General features: G+C 40.2%; 1 protein-coding gene across 7 annotated transcripts in view; it reads right to left on the minus strand.

Annotated features, from left to right (window-relative positions):
• Positions 1–15,128: 15,128 nt before the first annotated feature.
• Positions 15,129–27,997, minus strand: part of HSF2BP (heat shock transcription factor 2 binding protein) — an 82,475-nt gene continuing 69,606 nt past the window's right edge. For all 7 annotated transcript variants that reach the window (XM_033418416.2, XM_033418415.2, XM_004264602.4 and 4 more), the window contains one exon: positions 15,129–15,865. In XM_033418416.2, the coding sequence (XP_033274307.1) occupies positions 15,657–15,865 (209 nt within the window). In that variant the 3' untranslated portion in view covers positions 15,129–15,656. The remainder of the gene's footprint in view (positions 15,866–27,997) is intronic.

Here is a 27,997-nt window from a genome sequence, read left to right on the forward strand (position 1 = left end):
AAGAAGATGTGGCACATATATACAATGGAATATTACTCAGTCATAAAAAGAAACAAATTTGAGTTATTTGTAGTGAGGTGGATGGACCTAGAGTCTGTCATACAGAGTGAAGTAAGTCAGAAAGAGAAAAACAAATACTGTATGCTAACACATATATATGGAACATAAGGGAAAAAATGGTCATGAAGAACCTAGGGGCAAGACGGGAATAAAGTCACAGGCCTACTAGAGCATGGACTTGAGGACACGGGGAGGGGGAAGGGTAAGCTGGGACAAAGTGAGAGAGTGGCACGGACATATATACACTACCAAACGTAAGGTAGATAGCTAGTGGGAAGCAGCCGTATAGCACAGGGAGATCAGCTGGGTGGTTTGTGACCACCTAGAGGGGTGGGATAGGGAGGGTGGGAGGGAGGGAGACGCACGAGGGAAGAGATATGGGAATATATGTATAACTGATTCACTTGGTTATACAGCAGAAACTAACACACCATTGTAAAGCAATTATACTCCAATAAAGATGTTAAAATAAAAGTCAACGTTTTTAATGCTGACGATTCATCTCCATCTCTCCCTATCTCTGACTGCTATCATGTGATCAGGCAGCCACGGGCACCTGTCATGTGTGAGCACGTGCTGTCTAAACACCACGTGGGGGTTGGGCAGAAGGCGTAACTGGTTGACGTCTGGCCGCTGTCCTCTGCCTCCCTTCCTTCCCACCCTCTGTGACCCCGTGGGCCTGCTGGTAGCATCCAGGCATGGTGGCCAAAGAGGGTGCCAGAGGGATCTAAACTGCAGGTCACCAGAACTATGAAAGCCCAAGAGTAGGACCCGACCCTGGTGTGGAGAACAAGTGACCACAGACAATGGTGGACACACACCCCAGGAGGTGGAGGTGACATCACATCGTGATTAAGGGCTACCAAAAAGGGATGCAAGCTCGAATCATGGCTGGGCCACGTGGGCAGGCAGTGTGGCCTCCCTGGGCTCGTCCCCTCACCCACAGAAAGTGGCTGTGAACACTGGGCTGGTACAAACTGGACACAAGCCCTGACGGCCACCAGGAAACCAAATGCTCTGCGTGCAGTTGCAGGGCTGACGTCAGTGTGGGAAACCTCACAGTTTCACAGAGAGCATGACGCTATCAAATGCTTTTCATGCCAGAGGGCCTCGTTACATGGCTGGCACTGCACTAGGCCACAGGAACTCAACAAACATGACTCTCACGTCCAGAGCAAGAGGTCCTTACGAGCTATTGATGGTGGGTTCCCACAAACTCCCAGAAATTGTACAGGAAATGGCTCATGTGTGCTTACAGGCATTTCTGTGCAGAGCAGTTTAACGTGTTGTCAAAGCGCTCCGTGACTCCCCAGCAGAAAACACATCAGATCCAGGAATCCCAGAAAGATCAAAATACAATGAGTCCAGAGAGACCCACACCAAGGCACATTATAATTAAAATGTCAAAAGTGAACAGGAAAGAGAGAATCTTAAAAGCAGCAATAGAAAAACAACTTTTACATATAACGAGCCCCCATAAGCCTATTAGAAGATTTCTCTGCAGAAACTTTGCAGGCCAGAGGGGAGTGGCATGATATATTCAAAGGAAAAAAACTTCCAACCAAGAATACTCTGCCCAGCAAGGTTATCATTCAGAATTGAAGAAGAGATAAAAGTGCTTTCCAGACAAGCAAAAGCTAAAAGAGTTTATCACCACTAAACCAACCCTACAAAAAAAGTTAAATGGACTTCTTTAAGCCGAAAAGAAAGGGCACCAATTAGTAACAAGAAAACATATAAAAGGAAAAATCTTACTTGGTAAAGGTTAAGTATATAATTAAGAAAGTAGATTAATCACTTACAGAGCTAGTATGAAGGGTAAAGGACAAAAGTAGTAAAAATAACTATAACGACATTTAATTAAGGGATACACAAAACAAAAAGATGTAAAACGTGACATCAAAAACTTAAAGCACAGGCTGGGCAGGGGAGTGAAAATGCAGAGTTTTAGAATGTGTTCAAACTTAACTTGCTGAATTCAGTCCTGTGCCAGCCTGTGAGCGACAGCCCTTCCCTCGCACCTGACTGGGCCTCTGGGGTGAGGAGGTACTGCACGAAAGGAAATCTGAGGCACAGAGAAGCTAACTGCCTGGTCCAAGATCAAAGCACTAGTTTTCCTAGGGGGATCTTCAAGACGGCAGAGGAGTAAGACGTGGAGATCACCAACCTCCCCACAAATACATCAAAAATACATCTACTTGTGAAACAGCTCCTACAGGACACCTACTGAACGCTGGCAGAAGAACTCAGACTTCCCAAAAGACGTCAGAGGGTCATCTGCACACAGAGGCAGGCCAAATCCAAAGCTGAACCCCGGGAGCTGTGCGAACAAAGAAGAGGAAGGGAAATCTCTCCCAGCAGCCTCAGGAGCAGCGGATTAAATCTCCACAATCAACCTGAGGTACCCTGCATCTGTGGAATACCTGAATAGACAACGAATCAGCCCAAAATTGAGGCAGTGGACTTTGGGAGCAACTGTAGACTTGGGGTTTGCTGTATGCAACTGACTAGTTTCTGATTTTTATGTTTTTCTTAGTTTAGTTTTTAGCGCTTGTTATCATTGGTAGGTTTGTTTATTGATTTGGTGGCTCTCTTCCTTTTTTTAATATAGAAATATATATATATTTTCTTTGTCTCTTTCTGTGAGGGTGTATGTGACACTTCTTTGTGTGATTCTGTCTGTAGAGGTTTGCTTTTACCATTTGTCCTCGGGTTCTGTCTGTCCCTTTTTTGTTCTTGGTATAGTTTTTAGCGCTTATTATCATTGGTGGATTTCTTTATTGGTTTGGTTGCTCTCTTCTTTTTCTCTTTTTATTACTTTTTTCTTTTTTTCATTTTAATAACTTAATTTTATTTATTTATTTCTCTTTCTTTCTTTTTTCTCCCTTTTCTTCTGAGCCTTGTGGCTGACAGGGTCTTGGTGCTCCAACCATGGGTGAGGCCTGAGCCTCTGAGGTAGGAGAGCCGAGCAGGACACTGGGCCACCAGAGACCTCCCGACCCCACGTAATATCAATCAGTGAGAGCTCTCCAGAGATCTACGTCTCAACGCTAAGACGCAGCTCCACTCAACGACCAGCAAGCTACAGTGCTGGACACCCCATTCCAAACAACTAGGAAGACAGGAACACAACCCCACCCATTAGCAGAGAGGCTGCCTAAAATCATAATAAATTCACAGACACCCCAAAACACACCACTGGACGCAGTCCTGCCCACCAGAAAGGCAAGATCCAGCCTCACCCACCAGGACACAGGCACCAGTCCCCCTCCAGCAGGAAGCCTACACAACCCACTGAACCAACCTTACCCACTGGAGGCAGACACCGAAAAACAACAGGAACTACGAACCTGCAGCCTGTGAAAAGGAGACCCCAAACACAGTAAGTTAAGCAAAATGAGAAGACAGAGAAATACACAGCAGATGAAGGAACAAGGTAAAAACCCACCAGACCAAACAAATGAAGAGGAACTAGGCAGTCTACCTGAAAAAGAATTCAGAGTAATGATAGTAAAGATGATCCAAGATCCTGGAAATAGAATAGAGAAAATGCAAGAAACATTTAACAAGGACCTAGAAGAAATAAAGAGCAAACAAACAGTGATGAACAACACAATGAATGAAAATAAAAATTCCCTAGAAGGGATCAACAGCAGAATAACTGAGGCAGAAGAACGGATAAGTGACCTGGAAGATAAAATAGTGGAAACCACCACAGAGCAGAACACCACAGAGCCGAACAAAGAAAAAAGAATGAAAAGAATTGAGGACAGATTCAGAGACCTCTGGGACAACATTAAATGCACCAACATTTGAATTACAGGGGTCCCAGAAGAAGATGAGAAAAAGAAAGGGACTAAGAAAATATTTGAAGAGATTATAGTAGAAAACTTCCCTAAAATGGGAAAGGAATAGTCACCCAAGTCCAGGAAGCACAGAGACTCCCATACAGGATAAACCCTAGGAAAAACACACCAAGACACATATTAATCAAACTATCAAAAATTAAATACAAAGAAAAAATATTAAAAGCAGCAGGGGAAAAGCAACAAATAACACACAAGGGAATCTCCATAAAGTTAACAGCTGATGTTTCAGCAGAAACTCTGCAAGCCAGAAGGGAGTGAGAGGACATATTTAAAGTGATGAAAGAGAAAAACCTACAACCAAGACTACTCTACCCAGCAAGGATCTCATTCAGATTCAACAGAGACATTAAAACCTTTACAGACAAGCAAAAGCTAAGAGAATTCAGCACCACCAAACCAGCTTTACAACAAATGCTAAAGGAACTTCTCTAGGCAGGAAACACAAGAGAAAGAAAAGACCTACAATAACAAACCCAAAACAATTAAGAAAATGGTAATAGGAACATACATACCAATAATTACCTTACATAAATGGATTAAATGCTCCAACCAAAAGACATAGACTGGCTGAATGGATGCAAAGACAAGACCCATATATATGCTGTCTACAAAAGACCCACTTCAGACCTAGGGACACATACAGACTGAAAGTGAGGGGATGGAAAAAGATATTCCATGAAAATGGGCATCAAAAGAGAGCTGGAGTAGCAATTCTCATATCAGACAAAATAGACCTTAAAAAAAAGACTATTACAAGAGACAAAGAAGGACACTACATAATGATCAAGGGATCAATCCAACAAGAAGATATAACAATTGTAAATATCTATGCACCCAACATAGGAGCACCTCAAAACATAAGGCAAACGCTAACAGCCATAAAACGGGAAATCGACAGTAACACAATAATAGTAGGGGACTTTAACACCCCACTTTCACCAATGGACAGATCATCCACAATGAAAATAGATAAGGAAACACAAGCTTTAAATGATACATTAAACAAGATGGACTTAATTGATATTTATAGGACACTCCATCCAGAAACAACAGAATGCACTTTCTTCTCAAGTGCTCATGGAACATTCTCCAGGACAGATCATATCTTGGGTCACAAATCAAGCCTTGGTAAATTTAAGAAAACTGAAATCGTATCAAGTATCTTTTCTGACCACAACGCTATGAGACTAGATATCAATTACAGGAAAAAATCTGTAAAAAATACAAACACATGGAGGCTAAACAATACATTACTCAGTAACCAAGAGATCACTGAAGAAATCAAAGAGGAAATCAAAAAATACCTAGAAACAAATGACAATGAAAACACAATGATCCAAAACCTATGGGATGCAGCCAAAGCAGTTCTAAGAGGGAAGTTTATAGCAATACAATCCTACCTCAAGAAATAAGAAACATCTCAAATAAACAACCTAACCTTACACCTAAAGCAATTAGAGAAAGAAGAACAAAAGTTAGCGGAAGGAAAGAACTCATAAAGATCAGATCAGAAATAAATGGAAAAGAAATGAAGGAAACGATAGCAAAGATGAATAAAACTAAAAGCTGATTCTTTGAGAAGATAAAATTGATAAACCATTAGCCAGACTCATCAAGAAAAAAAAGGTAGAAGACTCAAATCAATAGAATTAGAAATGAAAAAGGAGAAGTAACAACTGACACTGCAGAAATACAAAGGATCATGAGAGATTACTACAAGCAACGATATGCCAATAAAATGGACAACCTGGAAGAAATGGACAAATTCTTACAAAAGCACAACCTTCCGAGACTAAACCAGGAAGAAATAGAAAATGTAAACAGACCAATCACAAGCACTGAAATTGAAACTGTGATTAAAAACCTTCCAACAAACAAAAGCCCAGGACCAGATGGCTTCACAGGCAAATTCTATCAAACATTTAGAGAAGAGCTAACACCTATGCTTCTCAACCTCTTCCAAAATATAGCAGAGGGAGGAACACTCCCAAACTCATTCTACGAGGCCACCATCACACTGATACCAAAACCAGACAAAGATGTCACAAAGAAAGAAAACTACAGGCCAAGATCACTGATGAACATAGATGCAGAAAACCTCAATAAAATACTAGCAAACAAAATCCAGCAGCACATTAAAAGGATGATACACCATGATCAAGTGGGATTTATCCCAGGAATGCAAGGATTCTTCAGTATACACAAACCAATCCATGCGATACACCATATTAACAAATTGAAGAATAAAAACCATATGATCATCTCAACAGATGCAGAAAAAGCTTTTGACAAAATTCAACACCCATTTATGATAAAAAAAAAAACCCTCCAGAAAGTAGACACAGAAGGAACTAACCTCAACATAATAAAGGCCATATATGACAAACCCACAGCCAACATTGTCCTCAATGGTGAAAAACTGAAAGCATTTCCACTACGATCAGGAACAAGACAAGGTTGCCCACTCTCACCACTCTTATTCAACATAGTTTTGGAAGTTTTAGCCACAGGAATCAGAGATGAAAAAGAAATAAAAGGAATCCAAATCAGAAAAGAAGAGTAAGGCTGTCACTGTTTGCAGATGACATGATACTATACATAGAGAATCCTAAAGATGTTACCAGAACACTACTAGAGCTAATCAATGAATTTGGTAAAGTAGCAGGATACAAAATTAATTCACAGAAATCTCTTGCATTCCTATACACTAATGATGAAAAATCTGAAAGAGAAATTAAGGAAACACTCCCATTTACCACTGCAACAAAAAAGAATAAAATACCTAGGAATAAACCTACCTGAGGAGAAAAAAGACCTGTATGCAGAAAACTATAAGACACTGATGAAAGAAATTAAAGATGATACAAACAGATGGAGAGGTATACCATGTTCTTGGATTGGAGGAATCAATATTGTGAAAATGACTCTACTACCCAAAGCAATCTACAGATTCAGTGCAATCCCCATCAAACTACCACTGGCATTTTTCATGGAACTAGAGCAAAAAATTTCACAATTTGTATGGAAACACAAAAGACCCCGAATAGCCAAAGCAATCTTGAGAAAGAAAAACGGAGCTGGAGGAATCAGGCTCCCGGACTTCAGACTATACTACAATGCTACAGTAATCAAGACAGTATGGTACTGGCACAAAAACAGGAATATAGATCAATGGAACAGGATAGAAAGCCCAGAGAGAAACCCACGCACATATGGTCACCTTATTTTTGATAAAGGAGGCAAGAATATACAGTGGAGAAAAGACAGCCTCTTCAATAAGTCGTGCCGGGAAAACTGGATAGCTACATGTAAAAGAATGAAATTAGAACACTCCCTAACACCATACACAAAAATAAACTCAAAATGGATTAAAGACCTAAATGTAAGGCCCAGGTACTATAAAACTCTTTAAGAGGAAAACATAGGCAGAACACTCTATGACATAAATCACAGCAACATCCTTTTTGACCCATCTCCTAGTGAAATGGAAATTAAAAAAAAATAAACCAATGGGACCTAATGAAACTTAAAAGCTTTTGCACAGCAAAGGAAACCATAAACAAGATGAAAAGACAACCCTCAGAATGGGAGAAAATATTTACAAATGAAGCAACTGACAAAGGATTAATCTCCAAAATATACAAGCAGCTCACACAGCTCAATATCAAAAATACAAACAACCCAAACCAAAAATGGGCAGAAGACCTAAATAGACATTTCTCCAAAGAAGATATACAGATTGCCAACAAACACATGAAAGGATGCTCAACATCACTAATCATTAGAGAAATGCAAATCAAAACTACAATGAGGTATCACCTCACACTGGTCAGAATGGCCATCATCAAAAAATCTACGAACAATAAATGCTGGAGAGGGTGTGGAGAAAAGGGAACCCTCTTGCACTGTTGGTGGGAACATAAATTGATATAGCCACTATGGAGAACAGTATGGAGGTTCCTTAAAAAACGAAAAATAGAACTACCATACGACCCAGCAATCCCACTACTGGGCATATACCCTGAGAACACCATAATTCATAAAGATTCATGTACCACAATGTTCACTGCAGCTCTACTTACAATAGCCAGGACATGGAAGCAACCTAAGTGTCCATCGACAGATGAATGGATAAAGAAGATGTGGCACATATATACACTGGAATATTACTTAGCCATAAAAAGAAACTAAATTGAGTTATTTGTAGTGAGGTGGATGGACCTGGAGTCTGTCATACAGAGTGAAGTAAGTCAGAAAGAGAAGGACAAATACTGTATGCTAACACATATATATGGAATTAAAAAAAAAAAGGTTCTGAAGAACCTGGGGGAGGACAGGAATAAAGATGCAGACGTAGAGAACAGAACTGAGGACACAGGGAGGGGCAAGGGTAAGCTGGGATGAAGTGAGAGAGTGGCATGGACATATATACACTACCACATGTAAAATAGATAGCTAGTGGGAAGCAGCCACATAGCACAGGGAGATCAGCTTGGTGCTTTGTGTCCACCTAGAGGCAGGGGATAGGGAAGGTGGGAGGGAGATGCAAGAGGGAGGAGATATGGGGATATATGTATACGTATAGCTGATTCACTTTGTTATACAGCAGAAACTAACACACCATTGTAAAGCAATTATACTCCAATAAAGATGTTAAAAAAAAAACTTAACTTGCCATCAACCTAAAAGAGACTGACTATATATATATACATATATATATATATATATATATGTATATATATATAAGCTGTTACATGTGAGCCTCATGGTAACCACAAGGCAAAACCTATTAGATAAACCAAAAACAATGAGAAAGGAATCTAAGCATAACACTACAGAAAGTCCTTCAAATCACAAGGAAAGAAAGCAAGAGAGGAAGAAAGGAACACAGTGGAACTACAAAACAGCCAGAAAACAAATAACAAAATGGCAATAAGTACATAGCTATCAATAATTACTTTAAATGTAAATTATGTTTAATGTTTAAATGTCTTATGATGCAAATGGAAACCAAAAGAAAGCTAGGATAACTACACTTCATCACACAAAATACACTTTAAAACAAAGACTAATAAAGGACAAAAATGAGCATTACATAATGAAAAAGCAGTCAATCCAACAAGAAGACATAATATTTATAAATATTTATGCACCCAACATAGGTGCTTAACACACCCAAAGGGAGAAACTGACAGCAATACAATAATAGTTGGGGAACTTTAACACCCCAATTATATCAATGGATAGATCATCCAGACAGAAAATTAATAAGGAAACACTGGCCTTAAATGACACATTAGACTAGATGGACTTAATAGATATATATAGAGAGAGAGAACATTCCATCCAAAAGCAGCAGTACATTCTTCTCAAGTGCACAGGGAACATTCTCCAGGATACATCACATCCTAGACCACAAAACAAGCCTGGGCAAATTTAAGAAGACTGAAGACATATTAAGCATCTTTTCTGACCACAATGACATACAGCTAGAAATCAATTACAAGAAAACTGGAAAAATTACAAATAGGTGGTGATTAACAACATGCTCCTGAACAACCAATGAGTCAACAAATAAATCAAAGGAGAAATTTAAAAATACCTGAGACAAATGAAAATGGAAATACAACATAGCAGAATCTCTGGAATACATTAAAGGAGTTCTAAGAGGGAAGCTCATAGCGATACAGCCCTACCTCAAGACACAAGAAAAATCTCAAACAATCTAACTTTACACCTGAAGGAACTAGAACAAACAAAACCCAAAGTTAGTAGAAGGAAGGAAATAATAAAGATCAAAGTGGAAATAAATGAAATAGAGACTAAAACAGACATAGAAAAAAAATCAGTGAAACTAAGAGCTGGTTCTTGGAAAAGATAAAATTGACAAACCTTTAGATAAGCTCACTAAGAAAAAAGAGAGAAGGCTCAAATAAATTCAGAGGTGAAAGAGGGGAAATGACAACTGATACCAAAGAAATACAAAGAATCACGAGACTACTATGAACAATTATATGCCAACAAATTGGACCTTAGAATTAGCCGAAATTAAAAAAAATGGATAAATTCCTAGAAACATACAATCTTCCAAGACAGAATTATGGAGAAATAGAAAATTTGAATAGACTGACCACTAGTAAGGAAACTGAACAGTAATCCAAAAAAACTCTCTACAAACAAAAGTCCAGGACCAGATGGCTTCACTGGTGAATTCTACCAAAAATTCAAAGAAGATTTGATACCTATCCTTCTCAAACTCTTCCAGAAAACTGAAGAGGGGGGAATGCTCCCAAATTCATTTTACAAAGCCAATACTACCCTGATACCAAAACCAGACAAGGATGCCACCAAAAAAGAAACTACAGGCCAATATCCCTGGGCATAGATGCAAAAATCCTCAACAAAACATTAGCAAACCAAATTCAACACCACATTAAAAGAATCATACACCATGATCAAGTGGGGATTTATTCCAATATGCCAAGGATAGTTCAATACCCACAAATCCATCAATGTGATATACCACATTAACAAATGGAAGAATAAAAATCACATGATCATCTCAATAGATGCAGAAAAAGCATTTGGCAAAACCCAACATCCATTTATCATAAAAACTCTCAACAAACTGGGTATGGACAGAACATACCTCAACACTGTAAGGCCAAATACAACAAGCCCAGAGCTAACATCATACTCAACAGTGAAAAATTAAAACCTTTTCCCTTAATATAAGGAACAAGACAAAGGTGCACAGTCTCACCCCTCTTATTCAACGTAGTACTGAAAGTCCTAGCCAGAGCAATCGGGTGAAAAAAGAAATAAAAGGCGTCCAAATTGGAAAGGAAAAAGTAAAATTATCACTATTTGAGACAACATGATTTTATATAGAGAGAAAACCCTAAACCATATGATATAGCAATTTCACATTTAGGTACTCATGCAAAAGACCTGAAAGCAGGAACTCAAACAGATACTTGTATACCAATATTCACTGCATTATTCACAATAGCCAAAGGTTAAAACAAGTGTCCCTCAACAGATAAATGGATAAACAAAATGCGTTACAAAGATACAATGGACTATTTATACACCATAAAAAGTAATGAAGTTCTGACTAATGCTCAACAGGGACGAACCCTGAAGACATTATGCTGAGTGAAATAAGCCAGACCCAGGACAAATATTTGATTTCACTTATATGAGGTGCTTGAGAGGTCAAATTCATAGAGACGGAAGTAGAACAGAGGATATCAGGGCTGGGAGGAGGGCAGTTATAAAACGAGGAGTTATTTAGTTGCGGCTCGCCTGGCTCCTTGGTTGCGGTATGCGAACTCTCAGTTGTGGCACGCATGTGGGATCTAGTTCCCTGACCAGGGATCGAACCCAGGCGCCCTGCATTGGGAGTGCAGTCTTAACCACTGTGACACGTGAGCCACAACTAAGGAGCCCACGAGCCACAACTAAGGAGCCCACCTGCTGCAACTAAGACCTGGTGCAACCAAATAAATAAATAAATACATATTTTTTTAAAAAAAAAGAAAAGAAAAGAAGGAGTTACTGTTTAATGTACAGAGTTTCTATTTGGTACGATAAAAAGTTCTGGCAACAGACAGTGGTGATGGTTACACAACACTGCGAATATATTTAATACCACTGAATTCTACACTTCAAAATGGTTTAAATGGTGAATTTTATGTTCACCGTCCACATTTCTGTGATAAATTTTACCACAATTCAAAAAACCTGACGGATTACAAATAACAACAAAAGGCAGAAACAGTCTTCATTGTGTGACATGCACTAGCACATTCATTCTACAGCTGGAGACAAATTTCAATGTGCACATTCTCAGAGCAGAGAGACAGCTGTGGGCCTTAAAGATGGACCCATGCCCTGCCCACCTGAGCCTGGACTTGAAAAGTATCCAAAGACTTTCTAACAGGTTCATTGGCTCCACCTTCTGAGGCCACACTCTCCCCAAAGAATGCTGTATCCTATGCTGTTTCCTACACTGTATCAGGGTCTATACTGGAGACCCTACGCTGGTCAGAGAGGCCCTTCTGAAGCTGTCTAAGCATCTACATCATGGAAGAAAACAGAGTGAACTTCAACTTCAGGGCTTCTCAGAAAATCAGTAAGCCTACAAAAGTACTGACCAACCTTTTCCATTCATATTCATGTCATGGCAATACAGCTACAGAATCAGTGGAACGGGCACATTTACAACTTTTATTAAAATTCCTCCTTTGCCCATCGTCTGACTCCAGGCCTCGGCTGCTTTTCTTCAAGTCCCAGACTTGTGATGCCATGCTTGCTACTCTAATTAATTTTAAAATTCTCTGGAATAAGTGATAAACATGGGGCTATATACATATCTGGGATGAGATGAACTCCTTATAACATTAGGCTTATCCCAGTTCATGCCACGAGCAGACACAATGAGCTGCATCCTAGCAGGATGGGCTCCTCTCAGATGTCACAGAAGACAGACTAGATTGGTAATGAGAAACCGAACAGCAAGAAACTGCCCTGATCACCAGTCGAGGGGTGGCGGGGGGGTGAAGTCTGGCTGTTGACATGGCAGGTGTCATGCCTCTACATACAAACTGACAGCACCAAGGGGAAAAAGTTCCTTAACTTAAAAAGTAGAAAGGGAATTCTTTAAAATTTAAAGACATATGTACCTTTTTGAATTATGGTTTTCTCAGGGTATATGCCCAGCAGTGGGATTGCGGGTCAGGTGGGAGGGCGAAGCTGAGGGGAAGTGAGAGTAGCATCGACATATATACACTACTGACTGTAAACAGTTGGCTGGTGGGAAGCAGCCGCTTAGCACAGGGAGATCGGCTCCGTGCTTTGTGACCACCTGGAGGGGTGGGATAGGGAGGGTGGGAGGGAGGCTCAAGAGGGAGGGGATATGGGGACACGTGTATGCATATGGCTGATTCACTTTGTTGTGCAACAGAAACTAACACGGTATTGTGAAGCAATTATACTCCGATAAAGATCTATTAAAAAATATATATGGGGGCTTCCTTGGTGGCGCAGTGGTTGAGAGTCCGCCTGCCGATGCAGGGGACACGGGTTCGTGCCCTGGTCCGGGAAGATCCCACATGCCGCGGAGCGGCTGGGCCTGTGAGCCATGGCCGCTGAACCTGCGCATCCGGAACCTGTGCTCCGCAACGGGAGAGGCCACAACAGTGAGAGGCCTGTACCGCAAAAGAAAAAAAAAAAGTACCATTTTATTGATTTGGGTTTTTTTTTAAATAAATGTATTTATTTATTTTTGGCTGCACTGGGTCTTTGTTGCTGCGCGTGGGCCTCCGTTAGTTGTGGCGAGCAGGGCCACTCCTTGTTGCGGTGTGCAGGCCTCCCATTGCGCTGGCTTGTCTCGTTGCAGAGCATGGGCTCTAGAGTGCAGGCTCAGTAGTTGTGGCGCACGGGCCCAGATGCTCCGCGGCATGTGGGATCTTCCCAGAGCAGGGCTCAAACCCATGTCCCCTGCACTGGCAGGCAGATTCCTAACCACTGCACCAAGGGAAGTCCCTGATTTTTGTTTCTGATTTTAAAATTCACAAGAGACCTCAGATACTGCCACGTACATGCTTTTATGCATACTTTTTAAACTGAGTTTTCTTTAGAGCTTTAGATGCAAAAAAAGCGAAGAACCCATTTTCCCCTTGACCTTCATAAGAAGAGCAAAAATATTAGAAAGGCTAGTCACTCCTTAAAATTGGCCTTAAGTACTTTTCCTGTGATATACATTCAAAACATGTATTTGACATATGTTTCTTTTTTTTTCATATCTTTATTGGAGTATAATTGCTTTACAATGGTGTGTTAGTTTCTGCTGTATAACCAAGTGAATCACTATACATATACGTTTATCACCATTTCTCTTCCCTCTTGTGCCTCCCTCCCACCCTCCCTGTCCCACCCCTCTAGGTGGTCACAAAGCACCGAGCTGATCTCCCTGTGCTATGCGGCTGCTTCCCACTAGCTATCTATTTTACATTTGGTAGTGTTTATATGTCCATGCTACTCTCTCACTTCGTCCCAGCTTCCCCTTCCCCTTCCCTATGTCCTCAAGTCCATTCTCTACATCTGCATCTTTGTTCCTGTCCTGCCCCTAGCTTCTTCAGAACCATTTTTTTTAGACTCCATATATATGACATGTTTCTTGCTTAAGGAGTTTTCATAAGAACTCTTGCTATCCTTAGCACTTTAAAATTAGGAGGAAGAGAAACGTATCCTTCTTAATCACATCCATCTACTAATTACCTAAACTGTGCAACATTCATGGGTTTGGCCCGGTTTCATTTTTCTCTATAAGCCGCTGATCCCATCTTTGGCAGGAAAAAGACCCTGCATTTCTAGAGGCAGCACAACTAATTATACTAGTTTATCTCCTGTTACCTTATCAAACAAATAACCAAAATGAAAATGATACTATGCTAGAAAAGAACAAAAACACAACATTCTCAATTTTATTTGCCAATCAACAGGACCTACAGAGCCACACAGCACAGATGGACCAATTTCTGCCTCCGTGAATTTTAAGCTGCCTTTTACAACATTTCTCTGGTTCGGATGAGCCAGGTTCCACAATATGTCGGCTCGTGAAATCCAAGCAACTGTGCCTTCCTGTAAGCTCCTTCATTCAGCCTCAGCCATAAACTGCACATTGCCGACAAAAGAAACATGAAGTTGTTCCAAACTGCCAGCAAGCAGAAACAGCATACGAATGTGTATGGGACGCCTGCAAGTGTTTCTGCTCCTACAGGATGCCCAGAGACCACGGGCCTGCAGCGTCATCCGGAGGGACACAGCATGCGCTGCTATGCCTCTAGGAGTGCCAGAGAGGGAACCGCACTCACACGTTGTGACACCTGTGAGAAATGGAGCACATCCTCCTCTGTTCTCTGCGGCTGAGAAGGACACATGATGAGGGGCCTGGTACACATACCCGTGCACATTGTTTAAAGAACTCCAAGCAGCTGCATGTGCTCTAATTTATGAGGCCCTTGTCATGATACTGTTATAGAAAAACTGGACTCCTGAGCTCATAGCCAAAGGACCCAGAAAAATGTAAGGAGGGTTTTTTCCACCAACCACGGGCGTATGCATTGTAATATATACCTTCCTAACATCAAGTTTATAATATTTCAGAAAACAATAATTGTAGCACACCAATGATTCTTCTGACTTTCTTTACTCAAAAATAAAAGAGGCACAAAAATATAGAACTAAAATGTCCAATATCATCTGAAATAGCAGGTTCACCGAAAGATTTAAAGGTAAACTTGAACTGGTGGGGGGAATTAATTATAATTATTAGAGAGCCGAATGAACTGTTTTTCAAGAAAGGTATCTCAGGAAAACGCTGACCAACGGGGTAGGCGGTTATTCAACCTTCCGCTTTTAGGGGGAACCGACAGGTCTCAGGGTCTCCTGGGCAGCAGGAGCCACTCTGAGAAGGCCCTCTTCCGGATGCAGCTGATGTGGGTCTTCACGGAAAAATAGACCCTTTCTCAGGCTCACCTCCGGCAAGATTAACCCACCACCCACAAGCACGTTCTCTTCCAGGAGCAAGTCAGGTGGGCACATCTCAGGACACAGCCGTCTCTAGGCATCACATTTGCTATCTGTAACACATGGCACACGGCTGGTGGCTTTAGAAGACAAAGTGGGGACCCAGGGAGAGGATGCCGGCGCTGAGCACCCTTACGCATCACGCTCCAGAGTGCGCAGGTCCTCCAGGAGCTCCTGGGCCACGGCCTGCAGGTGAGGGTTGCGGCTCTTGGCCATGGCCAGGATGCGCTGCAGGGGCAGGGAGCTGCGGATCTCCGAGGCCGTCCTGGAGAAGACTTCTGGCTCCAGCACCACAGACTGGACAAGGCGCAGCACGTGAAGACACACCTCTGTGTCCGGGTCTAGGGGGAAAGAGGTGAAACTTCTGGTTAGAATAAAACCTACAGGGACCTTGGGGCAGAATCCACCCCTCAGGGGTTCTTGGCCTCTGAATGATGGATGTGACAGTTTAGTAAACTATGAGCTGACCCCAAACAGTGTCACTTCCTGATGTGAAAGCTTAGCTCATAAGAGGAGCATGACAATGGCATCCTCTAGTAACATCCCACCTTCAAATATCACAGTCACATAACTCTAAAATGCTGAACTGAAAATATGAGGGCTTTTCATGTAGTTTTCTGTAATTCTGCCCAGTTATAAGACTGCTTTGAGAGGTATTACTTCCTTTTCACTCCAAGTGCCGCAAAGCCCTGAGAGACCACATACAGATATGGCATCTCTTCAGGCCACTGAGTTCCGCAAAGTCACAGCTGCAACACTCAAAGCGAATTCCGTTTTCCCGTGTGAATGCTCTCTGGAGTTACAGAACCTGGCAGCCCTGCATATACTGTAGCAGCCACTAAAAAGCAGCTGGACTGAAACAACGGCCCAACACAAGTTATAACCTTTAACCACCGGGGATCCAATTCTCCTCACCACGTCTCTCTACTGGGAGCCTTTAACATGCCACTGATTCTTGATTAGATATTGTAATTGGAACCAGACTCAAAATCAGTACCTCCTTCTTAGCACTACACTTTAAAAACCTTTTAAGAAGTAAGTGGACTGAGAGAGTAGACCGAGCAAACCCTCAGTGGGAACTGCCACAGCACCAAGGCCCCCGGAGCCCTTCCCCACTGAACGAGAGCTACCAGGGCTCAGTGAAGACTGCTGTGTTGGGAAGCGGCAAAAAAACCCTGTCCTACCCTGGGCCCAGACCGTTGAGGTGCTCCTATTCGGGGGAAGGGGAAGGAAACTTGCTCTGGCACAAAAACTGCCAAAGACACAGGCAGAGCGGCTGCCACAGGGAGGAGGACAGGATCACGGGGAAGGCGCCACTCAGATGCAGGTGGATGGGAGCCGAACCAAAACAACAGAGAACTCCCCTGCGTCCTCCAGCGGCCTAGCAAAAGCAGTCTACGGCAGCAGCGGGAGGGGCAAGAGGATGGAAGGAGACCCCTCCTGAGGCACAGACCCAAAGGGAAGGCCCGCAGCTGGGGGTGGAGACTGACAAAGGACTCTGGCAACTCAGTCCTCACCCGCAGCACAAGGAAGGAGAAGACTGGAAACCAGCAGCACAGAGGTCACCACAGTGACAAAACCCACACCAGCCCAACGCCCACACCGACAGCCCCACAGAACAGGAGGTGTAAACTCTCTCTGTGTACTTCATTCTCTCCTGCAGAGGTTGGCGCACTGTGGCCCAAGGGCCAAATCCAGCCCAGGACCTGTTTCTGCACAGGCTGTGAGCTAAGGCTGGTTCTTACATTTTAAAGAGTTATCTTAAAAGAAAACAAAACAGAAGAATAATATGCAACAGAAACCACACATGACGCTCAAAGCTCAAAGTACTTAATAGCTAGCTCATTACAGGAAAAGTTTGCTGACCTCTGCTCTACTGCCCTCCACACAATGCCCAACACTCAATCAGAAATTACAATGACAAAGCAAGGGAAACAAAACCCCACTGCAGTAATAAAGTAATCAGCAGAGCCAGACTCAGAGATAACCCAGATTTAGAAACAATTAGAAAAGGAATCTGAAATAAATACGATTAATAGATGGGAAAGCACTGCTTTAGGGTTCTTGCAGTATACCTGAAGCAGTACAATGTTATTTAAAGATTTTTAATGTTTCAATTGAAAATCTTCAACTAACTGTGATTAATTAATATAATTAATTAATCACAGTTAATTAAAGATTGTATTGTAAACCCTAGGGAAAATACTAAAAAGAGTTTTTAAAATGTAAATGATAAGCCAACAGTGCAGATAAAATAGAATATTAAATAATCCAACAGCGGATAAAAAAGAGGAAAAAAGAAACAACTAGAAATATTTCTGTATTTCTATATACATTAGATGAAAACTGTATAAATACACTGATTAAAAGACAGAGAATGCACAAAACGTCAAGACCCAATTATACATTGTCTACAAGACACCCAAGATAAATATAAAGACACAGGTTAAAAATAAAAGAATAAAATCATGCCATGCAAACACTAATTAAAAGAGGTCTGCAGAGCCTATATTATTATCAGACAAGGTGGACTTCAGAGCAAAACATATTACCATGGATAAGGAGGGAGTATAATTGTATAATTATAATTGTATAATTATAAAGAAGTTAATGCATCAGAAAGACATGACAGTCTTAATTAGGTGTGTACCTAACAACAGAGCTTCAAGAGAAACAAAGCACAACATGCTAGAAATCCAAGTGCAAATACATTCACAATCAGAGGTTGGAAACTTTAATACTTTTATTTCCATTACTGATTTTAAAAGAGAAAGAAAATCAGTGAAGATACAGAATCCCTGAACAACACTATCAACCAACTTGACCAAATATACATTCAAAAGGATTCAAAGTACGTTCTGTGATCACAAGGAATTAAGTTAGAAATAACAGAAATATATAATAAATAACAGAAAATAACAGAAATACAAAATAAATAACAGAAAAATATGTGAAAAAATCTCCAAATATTTGGAAATAAAACAACATACTTCTAAATAATGTATGGATCAAGAAGGAAGTCATAAGGAAAACTAGGAAATACTTTGAATGAAATGAAAATGAAAACACAGTATCATAATTTATAGATGCAGTTAAATCGCCGCTTATCAGGGGAAATTATAGCACTGAATGCTCATATTGGAAAAGACCAAAGGTCTCAAATTAGTTACCTTAGCTTTCATCTATAAAAAAAAAGAAAAAATCAAACCCAAAACATGCCAAAGGAAGGTAATAATAAAGAGCAGAAATCAATACAAATGAGGACAAATAAAAAACAACTGGGGAGAAAACAGTAAACCCAAAAGGTGACCCTGTTAAAAAAAATCTATAAAATTGATAAAACTCTAGCCAGGCTACACAAGGAAACGGGGAAGGAAGAAAGGACAGACACAGATTACAAATTTGGGGAATGAAAGAGGAGAAATCACTATAGAACCTACAGATATTAAAGGAATAATAAGGGAATATTATGAAGAAATTTGTGCCCATAAATTTTGCAACTTGGATGGAATGGACAAACTGCTTGGAAGACATAAACTACTAAGATTCGTTCAAAAAAAGAATCTCTGGAGCAGGGGACATTAGGCACAATTGAAGATGGAGGTTCTGTCTGGAAAACACATTGGATTAAGCTAAAACATACCCACAAATTCTAAGATGCTCCTTCTTCCCCTCCTCCGTTCCTAGAGTTGGATGAGTCTTCTCTGGGCAATCTGAGCAACCCAAGAGGAAACATCTAAAGATACTGACCTGTGGGTTCCCAGTGAATGGCTGAGAATGGCTGAGCCAGCTCACACTACAGTGAAGTTCACAAGCCCCACTCACATGCTCAGGGCTTCCAATTGGCATTATAAATCCCACCCTTAAACACAAGCACAAAACGATGCATTACCAGACACCTGAGAAGAAGATAATTATCATTTTCAACAAAAACAAAAGGAGGACAAAAGAAAGACTAGGCAATGAGAAGAAAACTTTTTTTAAACTTTATTAATCTCCTCCTCAAAGAGATTTTTTAAAAAGTTGTATTATCCATTAAGCAAGAATGGGATGCTAGTTTTTTAATTCCAAAAAATAAAAAGGCAGCTGGAAATTAAGTGCACGATAGTAGAAATGAAGACTTCAATAGGCAGTATGGAAAATAAAGTAGAGGAAATCTCTCTAAAGCGGTACGAAAGACAAAGGGATGCAAACACTTCCAAAAAAACTGAGGAGGGAATGCCTCCTAACTGATTTTATGAAGCCTATATTGCCCTGATACCAAAACCAGGCAAGGACAACACAAAAAAGAAAACTGCAAGCCAATATTCTCTGATAAACACAGATGCAAAAATCCTCTATAAAATACTAACAAACTAAATACAAAAAATACATTAAAAGGATCATACACCACAATCAAATGGGATTTATTCCAGGGATGCAAGAATGGTGCAACATCTGCAAATCAATCAATGTGTTACATGACTAATAAAATGAAAGGTACAAATCATATGATCATCTCAGTAGATGCAGAAAAAGCACTTGACAAGATTCAACATTAACTTATGATAATAACTGTCAATAAAATGGGTAGAGAAGGAGCATAACTCAACATAACAAAGGCCTATGACAAACCCATAGCTAACATCATACTCATTGGTGAAAAACCGAAAGCTATCCCTCTCTAAGATCAGGAAGAAGACAAGGATGCCCACTCTCACCACTCGTATTCAACATACTATTGGAAGTCCTAGCCAGAGCAATTAGGCAAGTAAAAGAAAATAAAAGGCATCCAGTTTGCAAAGGAAGAAATAAAACTGTCACTGTTTGCAGAAAAATGATTTTACATAGAGAAAACCCTAAAGAGTCCACACACACACACAAAAAACTGTTAGAAATAATAAACAAATATAGTAAAGTTCCAGGGTATAAAATCAATATTAAAAGATCTGTTGGGTGTCTTTACACTAAGAACAAACTATCAGAAAGAAAAATTAAGAAAACAATCCCATCTGCAATTGCAACAAAAAGAATAAAGTACCTAGAAATAAATTTAACCAAGAAGATGAAAGACCTGTCCACTGAAAACTATAAGACACTGTTGAAAGAAACTGAAGAAGACACAAAGAAGTGGAAAGATATCCCATGCTCATGTATTGGAATGTTATACATTGTTAAAATGTCCATATTACCTAAAGCAATTCCTATCAAAATTCCAATGACATTTTTCACATTAATAGAACAAACAATCCTAAAACTTATATGGAAACACAAAAGACCCTGAAGAGCTAAAGCAATCCTGAGAAAAAGAAAAAAGCTGGAGGTATCACATTCCCTGATTTCAAATTATGCTACAAAGCTATAGTAATCACAACAGTATGGTTTGGGCAGAAAATCAATGGATAGATAGATCAATGGAACAGAATTGAGAGCCCAGAAATAAACCCACACATAATATGGAAAATTAATTTACAACAAAGGAGCAAAAAACATAAAATGGAGAAAGGATAGCCTCTTCAATAAGTAGCGTTAGGAAAATTGGACAGCCATATGCAAAAGAATGAAACTAGACCACTATCTCACACAACACACAACAATCAATTCAAAATGGCTTAAAGATTTGAATGTAAGACCTCAAACCACAAAACTCCTAGAAAAAAAAGACACAGTACGTTCTTTGACATTGGCCTTAGCAATATCTTTCTGAATATGTCTCCTCAGGCAAAAGGAACAAAAGCTAAAATAAACAAATGGGACTACATCAAACTAAAAACTTATGCATAGCAAAGGAAACCATCAACAAAAAGAAAAGGCAACCAACCAAATGGAGAAGATATTTGCACAGCATATATCTGATAAGTGGTTAATATCCAACATATATAAAGAACTCATACAACTGAATATAACACACATACTCACACACATAAAAACCTGATTTAAAAATAGGCAGAGGAGCTGAACAGACATTTTTCCAAAGAAGACATACAGATGGCCAATAGGCACATGAAAAGATGTTCAACATCACTAATTACTAGGGAAACGCAAATCAAAACCAAAATGAGATACCACCTCGTGCCTGTTAGAATGGTTATTATCAAAAAGGCAAGAAGTAAGTGTTGGTGAGGATGTAGAGAAAAGTAACTCTCATGTACTGTTGGTGGGAATATAAACTGGTGCAGCCACTCTGGAAAACAGTATGGAGGTTCCTGAAAAAATTAAGAATAGAACTACCAAATGACCCAGCTAGTCCACTCCTGGGTATTTATCCAAAGAATAGGAAAACACTAATTTGAAAAGATATCTGATCTCCTATGTTCATCACAGAATTATTTACATTAGCCAAGATATGGAAACCTAAGTGTCCACTGATGGATGAATGGATAAATAAGATGTGATGTGTGTGTGTGTGTGTGTGTGTGTGTGTATATATAATATATGTGTGTGTGTATATAAATATACACACACACACACAATGGAACACTACCCAACCATAAAAAAAGATGAAATCTTGCCATTTGAGACAATATAGATGGACCTTTGGGGTATTATGCTAAGTGAAATAAGTCAAAGACAAATACTGTACAATTTCTCTCATATGTGCAATTTTTTAAATGAACAAACCAAGCCAAACAAAAACAAACACAGATACAGAGAACAGAGTAGTGGTTACCAGAGGGGAAGTGGGTGGGGAAGAGAAAAATGGGTAAAGAGGGTCAACTGTATGGTGACAGAGGGAAACTAAACTTTGGGTGGTGGGCATGCTGCAGTGTATGCAGAAGTCAAAATATAAATTTGCACTCATGAAACATATAATGTTATAAACCCATAAAAAATAAATAAATAAATCTCTTTTAGGGAAAAAAATTCCTATTGGCATTTTTTCCAGTGTTTGTCATTTTTTTTAAAAATTTAAAAATTTAAAGAATTTTTTTTATTGAGGTATAGTTGATTTACAATATTAGCTTCAGGTGTACAACATAGTGATTCAAATTTTTATAGATGATGCTCCATTTAAAGTTATTATAAAATATTGGCTATCTTCCCTGTGATGTAAAATATATCCTTGTAGCTTATTTATTTTATACATAGTAGTTTGTACCTTTTAATCCCTACGCCTATCTTGCCCCTAACCTGCCCCTCTCCCCACTAGCAACCACTATTCTTTTCTATATATCTGTGAGTCTGTTTCTGTTTTGCTATATTCATTCATTCGTTGTATTTTTTAGACTCCACATATAAGTGATAAAACAGTATTTGTCTTTCTCTGGCTGACTTACTTCACTAAGCATAATGCCTTCCAGGTCCATCCATGTTTTTGCAACTGGCAAAGTTTCATTCCATTGTGTGTGTGTGTGTGTGTGTGTGTGTGTGTGTGTGTGTGTGTGTATGCCACATCTTCGTTATCCATTCATCTGTTGATGCATACTTACGTTGCTTCCATATCTTGGCTACTGTAAATAATGATGCTATGAACATTGGGATACATATATCTTTTTGAATTAGTGTTTTTGTTTTCTTCAGGTATATACTCAGGAGTGGAATGGCTGGATCATGGGCTGGTTCTATTAGGTTGGCCAGAAAGTTCCTTCGCTTGTTTGAACGAACTTTCCGGCCAACCCAATATCTTGAGCTTTGAGGCACCTCCATACTGTTTTCCACAGTGGCTGCACCAATTTATATTCCCAGCAAGCATACAAGAATTCGCCTTTCTCCACATCCCCACCAACATCTGTTATTGGTGGTCTTTTTGATAATAGCTGTTCTGACAGGTGTGAGGTGATAGCTCATTGTGGTTTGGTTTGCACTTCTCTGATGATTAGCAATGCTGAGCATCTTTGCATGGGCCTATTGGCCATCTGTATGTCTTCTTTGGAAGAATATCTATTCAAGTCTTCTGCCCATTTTTTAATTGGGTTCTTTGTGTTTTGATATTGAGTTGTATGAGCTGTTTACATATTTTGGATTTAATCCCTTATTAGTCATATCATTTGCAAATATTTTCTCCCATTTAATAGGTTGTCTTTTCATTTTGTCAACAGTTTCCTTTGCTGAGCAAAAGCTTTTAAGTTTAATTAGGTACCATTCGGGGTTTTTGTGCTTTTGTTTCCTTTGCCTTAGGAGACAGATCCAAAAAAATATTACTATTATTTATGTCAAAGAGAGTTCTGCCTATGTTTTCTTCAAGGGGTTTTATGGTTTCCAGTTTTACATTTAGGTTTTTAACCCACTTTGAGTTTATTTTTGTATATGGTATAAGAAAATATTCTAATTTCATTCTTTTACATGTAGCTGTCCAGTTTTCCCAGCACTACTTATTCAAGAGATTGTCTTTCTGCCATTGTATATTCTTGCTTCCTTTGTCATAGATAAATTGACCATAAGTGTGTGGCTTTACTTCTGGGTTCTCTATTCTGTTCCATTGATGTGTCTCTTTTTGTGCCAGTACCATACTGTTTTGATTACAGTAGATTTGTAATATAGTCTGAAGTCAGGGAGTATGATTCCTCCAGCTCCATTATTCTTTCTCAAGATTGTTTTGGCTATTCAGGGTCTTTCTGTTTCCATACAAATTTTAAAGTTATTTGTTCTAGTTCTGTGACAAATGCCATCAGCAATTTTGATGGGGATTGCACTGAATCTGTAGCTTGCCTTGGGTAGCATGGAAATTTTAACAATATTAATTCTTCCAATCCATTAACATGGTATATCATTCCCAACTGTTTGTGTTGTCGTCAATTTCTTTCATTAGTGTCTTACAGTTTTCAGTGTACTGGTTTTTACCTCCTTCATTTTATTCCTAAGTATTTTATTCTTTTTGCTGTGATTGTAAATGAGATTGTTCCCTTAATTTCTCTTTCCTATCGTTCCTTGTATAGAAATGTAATAGATTTCTGTATATTAATTTTGTATCCTGCAACACTACCAAATTCATTGATGAGTTCTAGTAGTTTTTTGGTGGTGTCTTTTCTGTGTACATGCATCATGTCATCTGCAAACAGTGACAGTTTTACTTCTTCCTTTCCAATTTGGATTCCTTTTATTTCTTTTTCCTATCTGATTGCTGTGGCTAGGACTTCCCCAATCAGTATTTTTATTTGACATACTGGGGAAAAGTGTCAGCTTAACAATATAGAATCTTCTCAGCCAAAAAAGGGTTTATCTTTCCATTTATTCAAGTTTGTTTATCTTCATCAATAGAATTTTCAATAAAAGATAAAAAAAAAATAAGCAAAGAGATGAACAACAGGAGAAAAAGAAGAGAGGCCCAACACCAAATATTAGATATTCCAAAAAGAGAAAACTGTGTCTGCAGATAGGAGGAGATCACTCTATAATGATTCAGTAATTCAGAATAATTTTTTAAAGATTCCTAGAATCAAAAGATTTGTTTCTAAACTGAAAGGTCCCTTTCAGTTTCCAGCAAAATTGATAAAAGTTACATCTAATACACCAGGCGTATCAACATAAAATTTAAGTTCAGAAAGTGAAACAAAGAGAAAAATCTACAAGTTTCTAGAGGGAAAACACACCATATACAAAGAATCAGGAATCAAAACTTCTCAACCCTGGACATTAGAAGATAATGGAATGTTGCTTTCAAAATTCAGAAATAAAAAGTAATTCTAACCTGGAATTCTATACCCAGCCAAACTCTATTATAGGTGAGGTAAAATAAAGACATTTCAGATATAAGATATCTTAGAAATTCTGTCTCCTCAATTATACTTCAAAAACAAACAAACTCATAGAAGAAGATCAGATTTGTGGTTACCAGAGGCAGGGAGTACAGGAAGGGGGAATTGGATGAAGGTGGTCAAAAGAACAAATGTCCAGTTATAGGATAAATAGGTACTAGGGATATAATGTACAACATGGTAAGTATAATTTATACTGCTGTATGCTATATATGGAAGTTAAGAGGGAAATTCCTAAGAGTTCTCATCGTAAGGAAAAAAATTTTTCTATTTCTTTAATTTTGTATCTGTATGAGATGATGGATGTTCACTACACTTACTGTAATCATTTCATGATGGATGTAAGTCAAATCATTATGCTGTATACCTTAAACTTATACAGTGCTGTATGTCAACTACATCTTAATAAAACTGGAATAAAATTGTTTTAATTAAAAAAATAAAATAAAATAGGGCTTCCCTGGTGGCGCAGTGGTTAAGAATCCGCCTGCTAATGAAGGGAACACAGGTTTGAGACCTGGTCTGGGAAGATCCCACATGCTGCGGAGCAACTAAGCCCGTGAGCCACAACTACTGAGCCTCTGCTCTAGAGCCCGTGAGCCACAACTATTGAGCCCACGTGCCACAACTACTAAAGCCTGTGCGCCTAGAACCCGTGCTCCGCAACAAGAGAAGCCACTGCAATGAGAAGCCCACACACCGCAACGAAGAGTAGCCCCTGCTCACCACAGCTAGAGAAAGCCTGTGCACAGCAACAAAGACCCAACACAGCATAAAATAAATAAAATTACAAAGAAAAAAAACCCCACAATAAAATAACCCCTGTCAGACTGGCTAAGGTGAAGAAGGCTGACAGTAGCAGGGGTGGTGAGAATGGAAAGGAGGCAGAAGGCTAACATGCTGTAGGTCAAATTTACACTGGGTACAACCATCTTGGAAAACAGCCCTGCACAAGCTATAGAGTTGAAGACACACTTCCATAGATCAAAACTTCCATTATTTTTTAAAAATATATTTATTTATTTTATTTATCTATTTTCCTTATTGTTTTGGCTGCGTCGGGTCTTAGCTGCGGCCTGCGGGACCTCTCCATGGCACACGGCCTCTTCTTTGCGGCACTCGGGCTTCTCTCTAGTTGTGGCGTGGGTTTTCTCTCTCTAGTTGTGGTGCATGGGCCCAGGGCACATGGGCTCTGTAGCTGTAGCATGCAGACTCCGGAGCATGTGGGCTCTGTAGTTTGTGGCACACAGGCTCTCTCGTTGAGGCGTGCGAGCTCAGTAGTCGTGGCGCGCGGGCTTAGGGGTCCCGTGGCACGTGGGATCTTAGTTCCCCAACCAGGGATCAAACCCGTGTCCCCTGCATTAGAAGGTGGATTCTTTACCACTGGACCACCAAGGAAGTCCTGAAACTTCAATTTTTTTAAACAGACACCCAACAGGAAAATATGCACGATTACCATAGACAGGCACAAGAATTTCTGGTGCAGCATTATTTGTAAAACCCGCAAACCTGAAACAAGTCAAGTGTCCAATCCAAATGGTAAATGGATAAACTCATATAATGAAATATTATACAGCAGTGGTTCTCAACCAGGGTGGGGCACTTAGCCCTGCAGGGAACATGTTTGGTTGTCACAACTGGGGGCGGGGGTGCTACAGGCACCTAGTGGTGATACGGCAATGAACAGGCAACAGCACCAGGAACCTACAAACAAAACGTAAATGAGGACGCCGACACAAAACATGAGACTCCCCTGACGTCAGGTTCAGTGCAGGAGGGAGCAGCAGGGGTCAGGAGGGACAAAGGGATCCCCGCGTGCTGGCGACTTCCCACTCCTCAGCCTGGTAGTTTTAATAAGTGCTCCTCGCAACAGTTCTCTCAGCTTGGCCGGTATGTCTTGTGTATTCTTCTCTAAATATGTTACACTTGTTAAACTTATTTTGATAAAGGAAGGAAGGGAAAGAGGAAGAAAGGGGAGAAGGCAAGGAGGGGGAGAGAAAGAAAAATAACAACTTGCCAAAGTCAATCCAGAGACGCTCTTCCCAGGCCCCCCAACTCCTGCGGTCCACCCCGCCTACCCACTCGGGCCCACACGGATATCTCTCCTCCCTGGACCCCTGCTCTGCTGGGAGTGCCACTGCCTGGCTCAGGTCCCAGCCTGACCACTTGATCCCTGGGTGGCATTAGTAGTGACCTCACAGGGCCGGTGAGGGGATGATATAGTGAAATGCATGTAACAAGCTCAGGATAAGGCCTGGCACAGAGCAAGCACTCAGCAATGTTAGTTATCATCAGCATCTCATTAAGTACTCTGGACCATCTCAAATTAGTTCTTTTAAGGCTTGCCTTCTGTGATGGTCAATTCTATGTGTCAAATCGACTAGGCTAAGAGATGCCCAGAGCTGGCAAAACATTATTTCTGAGTGTGTCTGTAAGGGTTTCCTTGGAAGAAATCAGCGTTTGAATCCACAGACCAAGTAAAGAAGGTCACTCTCCCCAGTGCGGGTGGCGTCGACAATTCACTGAAGGCCTGAATAGAACAAAAAGGCAGAGGAAGGGTGAATTCACTCTGTCTGCTTGAGTGGGACGTCCATCTTCTCCTGCCCTTGGACATGGCGCTGCTGGTTCTTGGGCCTTTGCACTTGGGACTGAACTACAGCACTGGCTTTCCTCGTTCTCTGGCTTGCGGACAGCAGATCATGGGACTTCTCGGCCCCCATATAAATCTCCTCATATCTATCGATCTATCTATCCCACTGGTTCCATTGCTCTGGAGAACCCTAATACACGTTCCCTGCA

Source organism: Orcinus orca, chromosome 5, assembly GCF_937001465.1.
Source record: "Orcinus orca chromosome 5, mOrcOrc1.1, whole genome shotgun sequence".
Lineage (NCBI taxonomy): Eukaryota > Metazoa > Chordata > Mammalia > Artiodactyla > Delphinidae > Orcinus > Orcinus orca.